Genomic DNA, 14,901 nt, shown 5'->3' with positions numbered 1-14,901 from the left:
AACTGAGCACAGTACTCCAAGTGGGGTCTGACGAGGTCTTATATAGCTGCATCATTATCCCCGGACTCCTAAACTCAATCCCTCGATTGATAAAGGCCAGCACACCATACGCCTTCTTAACCACCTCCTCCACCTGCGGGGCCGATTTTAGAGTCCTATGGACCCGGACCCCAAGGTCCTTCTGATCCTCTACAGTACTAAGAGTCTTTCCCTTTATATTGTACTCCTTCGTCCCATTTGACCTGCCAAAATGGACCACTACGCATTTATCTGGGTTGAAGTCCATCTGCCACTTTTCCGTCCAGTCTTGCATCCTATCTATGTCCCTCTGTAACTTCTGACATCCCTCCAGACTATCCACAACCCCACCAACCTTCGTGTCGTCGGCAAACTTACCAACCCATCCCTCCACTTCCTCATCCAGGTCATTTATGAAAATGACAAACAGCAAGGGTCCCAGAACAGATCCCTGGGGCACACCACTGGTGACCGACCTCCATTTAGAAAAAGGCCCATCTATACCCACTCTCTGCCTCCTTTGGGCAAGCCAGTTCTGGATCCACCGGGCAGCAGCCCCTTGGATCCCATGCCCTCTCACTTTTTCTAGAAGCCTTGCATGGGGGACCTTATCAAACGCCTTGCTAAAATCCATATAAACCACATCTACCACTTTCCCCTCGTCAATGAGTTTAGTCACATTTTCAAAGAACTCCACCAGGCTCGTAAGGCACGATCTGCCTTTGACAAAGCCATGCTGAGTATTCTTGAGCATACTAAACCTCTCCAAATGCTCATAAATCTTGTCCCTCAGGATCTTCTCCATCAGCTTACCAACCACTGAGGTTAGACTCACCGGTCGGTAATTTCCTGGGCTATCCCTATTTCCCTTCTTGAAAATAGGAACCACATCCGCAATCCTCCGGCAACTCCCCCGTCTCCGCCGATGACGCAAAGATCATTGCCAGAGGCTCTGCAACCTCTTCCCTCGCCTCCCACAGTAACCTGGGGTACATCCCATCCAGACCCGGCGACTTATCTATCTTGATGCCATTCAAAGATTCCAGCACAAGCTCTTTGTTAAAGTCCACATACTCCATCTTTTCAGTCCACCGCAAACCCGCAGTACATCCACCCAGATCCTTCTCCTCTGTGAAAACCGAGGCAAAATACTCATTAAGCACCTCTGCCATTTCTACTGGTTCCGTACAGATTTTCCCGCCTTCACCTTTTATAGGCCCTATTCCTTCTCGTCTCATCCTTTTACTCTTCACATATTTATAGAACGCCTTAGGGTTTTCCTTAATCCTACCTGCCAAGGCCTTCTCGTGACCCCTTCTGGCTCTCCTAATTTCCTTCTTTAGTCCCTTTCTACAAGCCGTATACTCATCTCGATCCCTATCTTCGCCAAGCTTGCTAAACCTTTTGTATGCTTTCCTTTTCTTCTCGATTAGGTCCCGCACAGCTTTCGTGCACCACGGTTCCTTTAACCTACCAACTCCTCCCTGTCTGCTCGGAACGTTGTCCTGTAGAACTCTAGACAGACATTCCTTGAAAAACTGCCACCTGAATGGCCTCCTCGTGCTCTAATATTCTATGTTTCTATAGCTGGATAAGTAGGGCCTGTGCAGGTGTGTTCCGTTTGTGTTCCAGAGGATGTTGAATTGGTCCCTGTCCTGATGTTACCCAGCTGGCCAGTATGACACCAGGTTTCCTAATTAGGTCAATGTGCATCTGGTCAAATTCTCTATTGTTCCCTTGATAAACAATGAGTGTGAACCTGCCCTGGCATTATTTAAAGGGCCCGGCGCCTAACTTGCATTTATTGCATGCTAGACTAGTTATCAGCTTCAATGCTTTGCTGACAATGGCATAACCTGAGTGACCCTTGACCTCAGCCACCTTAACCTTCGCTGCCTGACCTTTACCCTCACACTCTCAGTGCAGTTGTACCCGGATCATTTGGGTGCTCTGATGCTTATTGTGATTTCCTCTGCTTTTTGCAATCATGAAGATGAGGGCAGCAGGTACCTCCATGATGGACTTGATATCCTTTAATTTATGTATCTTGTATCTGCATAATCCTGGCAGAGGCAAGAGGGCTGTGGGGTCGCAGTACACCACCATCGTGTCTAATGACATGCCCTTTGCACCGCCAGCTGCATCCGGCCTAACCTACCCAATACCAATCCAAATCAGCTGAACTTCACCAAGCTATCTGTCCTTCATTACAGACCTGCGTCAGTTGCGGACAAATTGTTAAGCCACCTGATCTATAATTCTCTGGTTTGCTGCCTTCTATTTTAAACAGCAGAGTGATGGGCACGATTTTGTTTGGAGTCTGGAACACACTTCCTGAACGGAGATAATGTACAAGGTTATGAGGATGAAGTGGCTCTAAATAGAATGCTCTTTCAAAGAGCCAGTGCAAACTTGATGGGCTGAATGATCTCCTGCACAATAAAGATTCTGTGATTTTTGTGGATCAGTCATCCAGGGCACAAGCTAATGTTCTGAGTTCAAATCTCACCAGGGCAGCAAGTGGAATTTGAATTCAATTAATAAACTCTTAGAACATAGAACAGTACAGCACAGAACAGGCCCTTCGGCCCACGAGGTTGTGCTGAGCTTTATCTGAAACCAAGATCAAGCTGTCCCACTCCCTATCATCCTGGTGTGCTCCATGTGCCTATCCAATAACCGCTTAAATGTTCCTAAAGTGTCTGACTCCACTATCACTGCAGGCAGTCCATTCCACACCCCAACCACTCTCTGCGTAAAGAACCTACCTCTGATATCCTTCCTGTATCTCCCACCACGAACCCTATAGTTATGCCCCCTTGTAATAGCTCCATCCACCCGAGGAAATAGTCTTTGAACGTTCACTCTATCTATCCCCTTCATCATTTTATAAACCCCTATTAAGTCTCCCCTCAGCCTCCTCCGCTCCAGAGAGAACAGCCCTAGCTCCCTCAACCTTTCCTCATAAGACCTACCCTCCAAACCAGGCAGCATCCTGGTAAATCTTCTCTGCACTCTTTCCAGCGCTTCCACATCCTTCTTATAGTGAGGTGACCAGAACTGCACACAATATTCCAAATGTGGTCTCACCAAGGTCCTGTACAGTTGCAGCATAACCCCACGGCTCTTAAACCCCAACCCCCTGTTAATAAAAGCTAACACATTATAGGCCTTCTTCACAGCTCTATCCACTTGAGTGGCAACCTTTAGAGATCTGTGGATATGAACCCCAAGATCTCTCTGTTCCTCCACAGTCTTCAGAACCCTACCTTTGACCCTGTAATCCACATTTAAATTAGTCCTACCAAAATGAATCACCTCACATTTATCAGGGTTAAAATCCATTTGCCATTTTTCAGCCCAGCTTTGCATCCTATCTATGTCTCTTTGCAGCCTACAACAGCCCTCCACCTCATCCACTACTCCACCAATCTTGGTGTCATCAGCAAATTTACTGATCCACCCTTCAGCCCCCTCCTCTAAGTCATTAATAAAAATCACAAAGAGCAGAGGACCAAGCACTGATCCCTGTGGCACTCCGCTAGCAACCTGCCTCCAATCCGAAAATTTTCCATCCACCACCACCCTCTGTCTTCGATCAGACAGCCAGTTACCTATCCAATTGGCCAACTTTCCCTCTATCCCACACCTCCTCACTTTCATCATAAGCCGACCATGGGGGACCTTATAAAACGCCTTACTAAAATCCATGTATATGACATCAACTGCCCTACCTTCATCAACACACTTAGTTACCTCCTCAAAAAATTCTATCAAATTTGTGAGGCACGACTTGCCCTTCACGAATCCGTGCTGACTATCCCGGATTAATCCGCATCTTTCTAAATGGTCGTAACTCAGGAATTAAAAGTTAGTCTCAGTAATTGTGAACGTTGAAGCCAATTTTGATTGTCATAAAAACCCATCTGGTTCACTAATGTCCCTTTAGGGAAGGAAATCTGCCGTCCTTACCCGGTCTGGCCTACATGTGACTCCAGACCCACAGCAATGTGGTTGAATCTTAACTGCCCTCTGAAAGCGTTAGTCGAGTGGGCAACTTAGGCTAGTGGGTGAGCTGTATGAATGGGCTTTGGGCATTTGCATTAACCATTAAAAAGTTAACAATCTGTACCAGCTTTCAGTCTGTCTTCTGTGTTAAGTTTAGCGCAGAGTACTTGGTGTATTGTGCAGTGCACAGCAAATATGTTCGGTATGCAAGCTTTCAACAAAGCTCCAACTCCCTGGTGCATTCCTGTCATGGAGACGCTCCTATCTGTTGTAACTGATACAATTTCTTCCAAAGGTAATGCATGCCCTTTAAAATAATTAGTAAATGACTTGAAATAGTGAGCTCTGTGTTCGCCCATGTATTCCCAAGAGATCTAAAAATTCTTCTCATATTCAGATCAGTCAACACAACAAACCCATGTGCGGAGCAGAGCAGTGTTGTTAATATCTCTGCATTTACCCAGCGCTACACTGATAGCCTCACCATCGTACCGATCTGAAAAGCTGCTCTGCTAGATCAGCAGCAACTTCTTGTTCTCTGACTCTCGGTACAGCTGCTGAGCGGCAGACGTTTGATCATTTCCTCTTGGTGTTTAAACCAAACAAATAAACATCTGCCGATTCAAGAATACAAGAGCAGGGATGTACTTCTGAGGCTGTATAAGGCTCTGGTCAGACCCCAATTGGAGTATTGTGAGCAGTTTTGGGCCCCGTATCTAAGGAAGGATGTGCTGGCCTTGTAAAGGGTCCAGAGGAGGTTCACAAGAATGATCCCTGGAATGAAGAGCTTGTCGTATGAGGAATGGTTGAGGACTCTGAGTCTGTACTTGTTGGAGTTTAGAAGGGTGAGGGGGGATCTTATTGAAACTTGCAGGATACTGTGAGGCCTGGATAGAGTGGACATGGAGAGGATGTTTCCACTAGTGGGAAAAACTAGAACCAGAGCGCACAACCTCAGGCTAAAGGGACGATCCTTTAAAACAGAGATGAGGAGGAATTTCTTCAGCCAGAGAGTGGCGAATCTGTGGAACTCTTTGCCGCAGAAGGCTATGGAGGCCAGGTCATTGAGTGTCTTTAAGACAGAGATAGATAGGTTCTTGATTAATAAGGGGATCAGGGGTTATGGGGAAAAGACAGGAGAATGGGGATGAGAAAAATATCAGCCATGATTGAATGGCGGAGCAGACTCGATGGGCCGAGTGGCCTAATTCTGCTCCTATGTCTTATGGTCTTATGATTCAATGGTGCTTTTTTTTCACTAATTCGCCATCTGAGAATGGATTTCCATTTTTTTTGCAAGTAACCAAGCAATGCAAAAGTTAGCCAAAGTCCCACGTCACTCTTTTGTTTAATGCTTGTCTAAGTGCCCACCTCTGTGGCTGCCTTCAGATTTGAAAGCTGTCGAGTACGTGAGGCAGAACCTTCCGGGCATTTTGCCTTGTGAGAGGGATGGCATGTTTCATAATGCCTGTTGACATTGTATATTTTGGGGATTACAATCACCTCATTGCAGACAATAAACACAAGGGTGTCTCTTTCTGTCGAGTAACAGAAGATAATCCAGCTCCCAAGCATGTCCTGGACCCGGAATGAACACTGACTTTTCCCTTTCTGCCCACCTGCACCCCGGATCCTCCAGTGTTGCATCCCTCACTATGGGCAGCCTCTCTCTGCCTCAGTTTACATTGTAATTTACATTGTAGTAATATTTTGGAGCAGTAATATTTTGATGTCATTTCCCTTGAAGGCACAGCTTGTCTTGAAGAGTTGGCTGCCTGTTCTGCACACCATGCTGCCAGACCACAAGCGAAGTGCAGAGCCAGCCAGTCACTTGGAGGTGTAGCATGGATGCCACTTGGCTTTATGCTACCAGCTGCAGATGACACCCAGTTTTTGTGTTATCAACCACAACCTGAATGGGCAAGGACAGGTCACAAATCACAACCTCTGCACCTAAAAAATAAACAGCGCTATCCAATTTCTCACCCAATGTTTTAAGTCAAGAACTTCTTTCAGAACTAGTAAATATTATACAATCATAGAAGCATAGAACCTTACAGTGCAGAAGGAGGCCATTCAGCCCATCGAGTCTGCACCGACAACAATCCCACCAGGCTCTATCCCCATTACCCCATGCATTTACCCTAGCTAGTCCCCTGACACTAAGGGACAATTTAGCATGGCCAATCCACCAGCACATCTTTGGACTGTGGGAGGAAACCGGAGCTCCCAGAGGAAACCCACGCCGACACGGGGAGAATGTGCAAACTCCACACAGACAGTGACCCAAATTGGGAATCGAACCCGAGCCCCTGGCCCTGTGAGGCAGCAGTGCCAATCACTGTGACATCGTACTGCCCGGTTTACATCCGTGTCCAGGACACGCTGCTACAAGGTGACCCCTCTTATAGTTGACAACAGGATCGCGATGTTGCAATTCCCACCGTTCCAGCAACACGTCCAATGCATTGTGGGTACGGAAGTGCAGGAAGGCCATTATGTTCCGTGCCAGAGAACGTGCACCTCCTGCTATTGATTGTTTTGACTGTTTTCTGCTTTGCTCCTGCCTGATGGGTAGCTTTGTGTGAAGTGGCGAGGAAGGAGAATCAAGTGCAAAATCAAAAAAGGCAGGGAAAGAAGAAGTACAGAGACAGTGGAGAAGGGAGGGGAGTGTGGTCTGTGCTAGAGTGGAAGGCAGGAGAGAGTAAAGGACAAAAAAGGATGGTGCATATCAAAGAAGTAAAGAACCAGAAACTGTGTCTAGACGAGGTGTAAATGGCAACAGCAAAATCATTAACAAAAGCTGCTGTCTGAAAAAAATGGATGCAGAGCTGAGGATCTGAAATGATTCAATTTAATGTTGAATCTGAAAGGCTGTGAGATGCCTAAAGGAAGGTGAGGTTCTGTTCCTTTAGTTTCAATGTAAGGGGGGCAGGAGGGGGGCATCTAATTCATTTTCAACTTGGAAAGTGAGGCAATGACTCCCCTACGTTTGGGAATTCTCACTCCCCAGCTATGGGTCTGCTCAGACTGCCACCAGGGGTTGCTGTGGGGACAGCAAGCGTACCACTGAATGTGCACTCTCCCCGACCCCTGTTGGTCAGAAGGTTGTTGGCTGAAGTGCCACTCCAGACACTTGAACACAGAATCGGGGCTGGCACTACAGGGTAGCACTGAGCGTGCTCCCCGCGCTCTAACACCATCTTTAGGATCAGACATTAATCTCTTTGATCCTCTTGAGTGGAGGTAAGGGATCCCACTACATCCCAGTTCAGAAGCAGCAAGGGCATTCTCCCTGGGATCCTACCTAATATTTATTCCTCAACTAAAATCACTACAAGAACAGGAATAACAGTCAATATTATTAATTGGCTGTTTGTGGGAGCTCAAATTGGCATTACAGCAATGTCTACACTTCAGGGATAATTTGTAAGCTGTAAAGAGCACGGTAGCACAGTGGTTAGCACTGCTGCTTCGCAGCTCCAGGGACCTGGGTTCGATTCCCGGCTTGGGTCACTGTCTGTGTGGAGTTTGCACATTCTCCTCGTGTCCGCGTGGGTTTCCTCCGGGTGCTCCGGTTTCCTCCCACAGTCCAAAGATGTGCGGGTTAGGTCGATTGGCCATGCTAAAATTGCCCCTTAGTGTCCAGAGATACGTAGGTTAGAGGGATTAGCGGGTAAATATGTAGGGATATGGGGGTAGGGCCTTTGGTGGGATTGTGGTCAGTGCAGACTCGATGGGCCCAATGGCCTCTTTCTGCACTGTAGAGTTTCTATGATTCTATGATTCTCTGTCACTGTTTGAGATTGTAAAAGGTGCCATTTTTTATCAGCAACACCTTGTTGAGTGACCCTAATGGCAAATGACCAGTGCCATGTGTCCAATAAAGGCACCTGGGAAGCTGGGATGGGGTGAGCGCTGAGACCTGGCATCTTCACGGTCCAGTGGTTGCACCACCTTCACCAACACTGTTTAGTTTGGCAAACTTGTTTGTTATATCTGCATTTCTCTTTAAACGATCAGAACCGTGACATTGCCCTGAGTTCCCAGTAACGCTGCGGGACATCAGCAGATTCTGTCAGCCAGCCTTGCATTTGGTTTATTTTTATAATCTGTCAATTATTACACAATTTAGAATTGGCCAAATATCTTCACTGTTATGAGGTCAGAGTCCAGCTCTATCAGCCAGTAGTTTAATGTCCTTTCCCAATCTAACCTCTATTTCAGGATTTCCTATATAGAAAGAAAGGGGTTTATAATTGCATGAATAGTCAGTATTTTATTTGGATTATATCTTGTCCGTTAAGCACAATTATAACTTTTTATCAAAATTTTCTCTGCGACAAATAGGCTACATTATGATGACCAGATGTGTGTCAGTATCTATTTACTTTGTATCTATATTTGCCAATCAGTGGATGCCTCTCTTGTTTAAACTATTCCTTTGCACCTTACAAAAAAAGCTTGCATTTATATAGCCCCTTTCATGGCCCTTGGATCCCAATGCACTTTACAGTAAATGGAATACTTTGAAAGTGTTGTCACTGTGATAATATAGGTGACGTAGCAGCTAATTTAATTTTTTTTAATTCATCTATGGGATATGGACATTGCTGGCTAGGCCAGCATTTATTGCCCATCCCCAGTTACTTGTCAGAAAGTGGTGCCTTTGTAAACCGCTGCATTCTCTATGGTGTAGGTACACCCACAGTGCTGTTAGGGAGAGAATTCCAGGATTTTGACCCAGCGACTGTGAAGCAACGGCAATATATTTCCAAGTCAGGATGACTTACAAGTGGTGGTGTTCCCAGATATCTGCTGCCCTTGTCCTTCTTGACGATAGGGGTCATGGGTTTGGAAGGTGCTGTGTAAGGAACCTTGGTGAGTTCCTGCAGTGCATCTTGTAGATGATACACACAATTGCCACTGTTCGTCAGTGGTGGAGGGCGTGAATGTTTGTGGAAGGGGTAGCAATCATGTGGGTTGCTTTGTCCTGGATGGTGTCGAGCTTCTTGAGTGTTGTTGGAGCTGCACCCATCCAGGCAAATGGAGAGTATTCCATCACATTCCTGACTTGTGGCTTGTAGATGGTGGACAGGCTTTGGGGAGTCAGAATTCCCACACACATTCCTACGCAATTCCCAGCTTTTGACCTGCTCTTGTAGCCACAGTATTTATATAGCTAGTCCAGTTCCATTTCAGGTCAATGATAACCCCAGGGTGTTGATAGTGGGAGATTCAGCAATGGTAATGGCATTGAACGTTAAGGGGTGATGGCTAGATTCTCTCTTGTTGGAGATGGCCATTGCCTGGCACTTGTGTGGCACAAATGTTACTTGCCACTTGTCAGCCCAAGCTTGGATATTGTCCAGATCTTATTACATTTGGACATGGACTGCTTCAGTATCTGAGGAGTCGTGAATGGTGCTGAACATTGTGCAGACATCAGTGCACAGCAAGCTCCCACAGACAGCCATGTGATAATGACCCGATAACCTGTTTGCTACTGACCTGAGCAGGGTATTGCATAGACAAGACTGACGTTCACGGGAGTTTAAGGTGGCCTATTTTAGCACAAAAGTCTTAGGTTTAGATTGGGCTGAAGGGCCGATTTTTCCAGACTGACGTGTCTGGAACTCATGCCCTAATTATCCCTTGTTGCCCTGAGGAGGTGGTGTTGGTGGTGAACTTCCAATAATTGAGAGGCTTTCTGGGGAGTTTGGAGGGCAATCAAGCCAACCCATTTTGGTGTGAATTTGGAGACCTAACCTGGGTACGATGGTCGGCTTGTTCCCCAAATTCATGAATTGGTTGGGTGTTGATGCAGTTTAATTTGGATAAATGTGAGGTTATCCACTTTGGTAGCAAAAACGGGAAGGCAGATTATAATCTGAATGTCCATAAATTAGGAGAGGGGAGTGTGCAATGAGACCTGGGTATCCTTGTACACCAGTCACTGAAGGTAAGCATGTAGGTACAGCAGGTGGTAAAGAAGGCAAATGGTACGTTGGCCTTCATTGTGAGAGAATTGGAGTACAGGAGCAGGGATGTTTTGATGCAGTTATATAGGGCCTTGGTGAGGCCACACCTGGAATATTGTGTACAGTTTTGGTCTTATTTGAGGAAGGATGTTCTTGCTCTATCGGGAGTGCAGTGAAGGTTTACCAGGCTGATTCTGGGGATGGCACAACTGAAGTATGAGGAGAGATTGACTAGGTTAAGATTATATTCACTGGAGTTCAAAGGAATGAGGGGGGATCGTGTAAAAACCTATAAAATTCTAACAGGACTGGACAGGGTAGATGCAGGAAGGATGCTCCCGATAGTGGAGGAGTCCAGAACCAGGGGTCACAGATTGAGATACGGGGTAAACCTTTTAGGACTGAGATGAGGAGAAATTTCTTCACTCAGAGTGGTGAGTCTGTGGAATTCTCTATCACATAAAGTAGTTGAGGCCAAAACATTGAATGTTTTCAAGGAGCAGTTCGATATAGCTCTTGGGGTGAAGGGGATCAAAGGGTATGGAGGGAAGGCAGATCAGACGATGAGTTGGATGATCAGCTATGATCAAAATGAATGATGGAGCAGGCTCGAAGGGCCGAATGGCCTCCTATTTTTTAATGTTTTGATGTTTACAATCTGACAGCAGTCACCGTGGCAACAGCAGGCCTCACCATTTTGATTTTACTGCTTTTCCAGATTTTTAAAACTGAATTTGAATTCTGAAATTGCTCAGTTGGGAGTTGAATCCACAGAACCATAGAAATGTTACAGCATAGTGGAGGCCATTCAGCCCATCTCGTCTCTTGCTCTCTGCCTGCCTGCCTCTCTTTTGCTCTCTCTCTGCCTGCCTCTCTCTCTCTCTCTCTCCCTGTGTTCCTGTCTCTCTCTCTCGCTCTCTCTCTACGTCTATCGCCAGTTTCAGAACAGTGTCAGCAGATTAGGATTGGTGAAGGAAGGAAATGATAGAAATGAGAGTAAGTTTAACTGAAGCCAGAAAGGAATGATCAAAGCACAAGTTTTGGAACACGGGAGGCCGTTCAGCCCCTTGGGCCTGCCCTGCTATTCAGTGAGGTCATGGCTGAACTCCATCCATCAGCCTTGGCTCCATATCCTTTATATTCTCGTGTAACAAAAATCTATCAGTTTCAGACTCTAAATTATTAATTAAGCTAACATCTGTGTTCTGTGGGAGGGCAACACCACTTTGCGTGCAAGTGTTTCTAAACATCTCCTGAATGGCCTGCTCTGATTCTTTGTCCTAGGCCTCTAGCTATCAATGGAAAATGTTATGTTTCTATCCACCCCAGCAAATCCTGACAAAATCCTCAAACACATAATCCCTTCACCTTCAACATTCAAGGGGGTTGCAAGACTAGATTTTATCGGATCTGTTGGTTATGGGATCGCTTAGCTCTGTCTATTACTTGCTGTTCATGCTGTTTGGCATGCAAGTAGTCCTGTGTTGTAGCTTCACCAGGTTGACACCTCATTTTTAGGTATGCCTGGTGCTGCTCCTGGCATGCCCTCCTGCACACTCCATTGAACCAGGGTCCATCCCTTGGCTTGGTGGGGATGGTAGAGTGGGGGATATACTGGGCCATGAGGTTGCTGATTGTGGTCGAGTACAATTCTGTTGCGCTAATGGCCCACAACGCCTGATGGATGCCCAGTCTGGAGATGTTGGGTCTGTTCTGCACCTATCCATTCAATATGGTGTTACTGCCACACGACACGACAGAGGGTATCCTCAGCCCAAAGATGGGACTTCATTTCCACAAGGAGGGTGTGATCACTCTGCCCAATACCAATGGGCAGATACATTAGTGACAGGTGGATAGGTGAGGGTGAAATCAAGTAGATTTTTCCCTCAGGTCAGTTCCCTCACCACCGACCCCACACCCAGTCTGCCGGCTATGTCTTTGAGGACTCAGCCAGACCGGACTTCAGCAATGCGGCTGTGCTACTGTTGATTGAAGTCCCCACCCAGAGTACATTCAGCGTCCTTGCCACCCTCAGTGCTTCCTCCAAGTGGTTTTCAACATGGAGGAGTATTGATTCATCAGGTGAGGGAGGGTAGTAGGTGGTAACCAGCAGGAGGTTCCCTTGCCCATATTTGACCTGATGCCATGAGACTTCATGGGGTCCAGAGTCAATGTTGAGGACCCCCAGGGCAACTCTCTCCTGACTGTATACCACTGTGCTGCCACCACCTCTGCTGGGTCTGTCTTGCCGGTAGGACAGGACATAGCCATGAATGATGTTGGTGGTGTCTGGGGCGTTATCTGCAAGGTTCGATTCCGTAAGCATGACTATGTCAGGCTGCTGCTTGACTAGTCTGTGAGACAGCTCTCCCAATTTTGGTACACGCCCCCAGATGGAGGTGAGGAGAACTCTGGGTTAACTGGGCAGGCTGTGCCTTTGCTGTTTCCATTACCTAGGTGGATGCCAGGTGGTCTGATTTTTGTTTTAATTTCTTGAGTGGTTTGATAAAATAAAATGTCTCACTCGGCCATTTCAGAGGTCAGGTAAGAGTCAACTACATTGCTGTAGTTTTGGAGTTACATGTAGGCCAGACCGGGTAAGGATGGCAGTTTTCCTTCCCTAACTGGGCATTGGTGAACCAGGTAGTATTTTCATGATAATCCAGTTATTCTGTGGATATCTTCATATCGTGAATCTAGTAACATTGTCACAAGGCTACTGTCGATGGAGAGTGGTGGAGAGATTAAAACAGAGGGGCTTAATAAGAAGTCTCACAACACCAGGTTAAAGTCCAACAGGTTTATTTGGTAGCACGAGCTTTCGGAGTGCTGCTCCTGCATCAGGTGAGCAGCGCTCTGAAAGTTTGAGCTACCAAATAAACCTGTTGGATTTTAACCTGGTGTTGTGAGACTTCTTACTGTGCCCACACCAGTCCAACGCTGGCATCTCCACATCAGAGGGGCAAAACAATGATTTGGGAGAGTTGTTGAACTAACCGAAATTATCGAGATAGGGAAGGGTGAAGAGGGAGTGATTTGAAAATCAGGATTTCAGTTTTAAATTTAAGGCACTTATTAACTGGGAACTGGGCAGCCAGGATGATTGGTGAATGATTTGATTTGATTTGATTTATTATTGTCACAAGTATTAGTATACAGTGAAAAGTATTGTTTCTTGTGCGCTATACAGACAAAGCATACCATTCATAGAGAAGGAAAGGGAAGTGTGCAGAATGTAGTGTTACAGTCATAGCCAGGGTGTAGAGAAAGATCAACTTAATGCGAGGCAGGTCCATTCAAGAGTCTGATGGCAGCAGAGAAGAAGCTGTTCTTGAGTCAGGTGGTACGTGTCCTCCGACGTTTGTATCTTTTTCCCAACGGAAGAAGGTAGAAGAGAGTACGTCCGGGGTATGTGGGGTCATCAATTATGCTGGCTGCTTTTCCGAGGCAGCGGGAAGTGTAGACAGAGTCAATGGACGGGAGGCTGGTTTGCGTGATGGATTGGGCTACATTCACAACCTTTTGTAGTTTCTTGTGGTCTTGGGCAGAGCAGGAGCCCATACCAAGCTGTGATACAACCAGAAAGAATGCTTTCTATGGCACATCTGTAAAAGTTGGTGAGAGTTGTAGCTGAAATGCCAAATTTCCTTCGTCTTCTGAGAAAGTAGAGGCGTCAGTAGGCTTTCTTAACTATAGTGTTCGCATGGGAGGACCAGGACAGGTTTTTGCTGATCTGGACACCTAGAAACTTGAGCATTTCTACTTTGTCCCCGTTGATGTAGACAGGGGCATGTTCTCCTTTACACTTCCTAAAGTCGATGACTATCTCCTTCATTTTGTTAACATTGAGGGCGAGATTATTTTCATTGTACCAGTTCACCAGATTCTTTCTCTTTCCTGTACTCTGTCTCGTCATTGTTTGAGACCTGACCCACTATGGTGGTGTCATCAGCAAACTTGAAAATTAAAATGTTGGGGAATTTGGCCACACAGTCATAGTGCATAAGGAGACTTCATAGAATCCCTACAGCGCAGAAGGGGGCCATTTGGCCCATTGAAATATGCACCAGCTCTCGAAAAGAACATCATTCCTCCCTCCCTCCCCCCCCCCCCCCCACAAACCCTGTGCGTTTACCATGGCCAATCCCTCCAACCTACACATTTTTAGACACTGAGGAGCAATTTAGCATCACACCTAACCCGCACATCTTTGGACTGTGGGAGGAAACCGGAGCACCCGGAGGAAACTCACACAGACACGGGGAGAATGTGTAAACTCCACACAGACAGTGACCCAAGGCTCGAATTGAAGCCCAGTCCCTGGTGCTGTGAAGCAGCAGTGCTAAACACTGTGCCACTTCGTGTGAGTTAGTAAGGGGGACAGCAGGTTCGGATGAGTCCGGGTTTCTGGAGGGCAGAATGTGGGGGGCTGGCCAGGAATGCTGTGGAAGAGCGTCCGATGGTTAACTGTCTTTGCTTTCAGTGTTGCAGGCAGTCAGATCCTGTCCACCATCAAAAGGCGACTGCTGAAAGGCCAAAGCAGCGAGAGTCCATTCTGCCAGGCTGCCGAGGAGATCACACAAGAACTCACAGCGAGGATTAATAATGTCGTCAACTCTCAGCACAAGTCCACGGATGAAATTACGACGGGCATCAGCCCTTCGCGGGTGATGATGCTTTCTATTCAAATCTCCCACTGCTTCGCTTCAGATCCTCACTTCCCTTTTCATAAATATGATCCATATAGCCCGGGGATTAGAGTTAATCCCCTGATTAGTACAGTCTGACTTTTTGGATAAATGTATTTCCTAACCATGCAACAAAAGATGAGTCAAATGACTTGAAAAGATCCTTCAAGTCACTTAGTAACAGCTCTTGTTCTAGATACAAG

The 14,901-nt window shown here is 46.5% G+C and overlaps 1 protein-coding gene across 1 annotated transcript in view; it reads left to right on the top strand.

The window, feature by feature from the left end:
• Positions 1-14,901, top strand: part of parpbp (PARP1 binding protein) — a 52,600-nt gene that overhangs the window by 26,205 nt on the left and 11,494 nt on the right. The window contains exon 7 of the mRNA XM_078221116.1: positions 14,494-14,677. Within this exon, the coding sequence (XP_078077242.1) occupies positions 14,494-14,677 (184 nt within the window). The remainder of the gene's footprint in view (positions 1-14,493; positions 14,678-14,901) is intronic.

This window comes from Mustelus asterias, chromosome 9, assembly GCF_964213995.1.
Source record: "Mustelus asterias chromosome 9, sMusAst1.hap1.1, whole genome shotgun sequence".
NCBI classification, from domain to species: Eukaryota; Metazoa; Chordata; class Chondrichthyes; order Carcharhiniformes; family Triakidae; genus Mustelus; species Mustelus asterias.
Note: the sequence above shows the minus strand (reverse complement) of the source record. Positions and strands in the feature narration are given on the sequence as shown.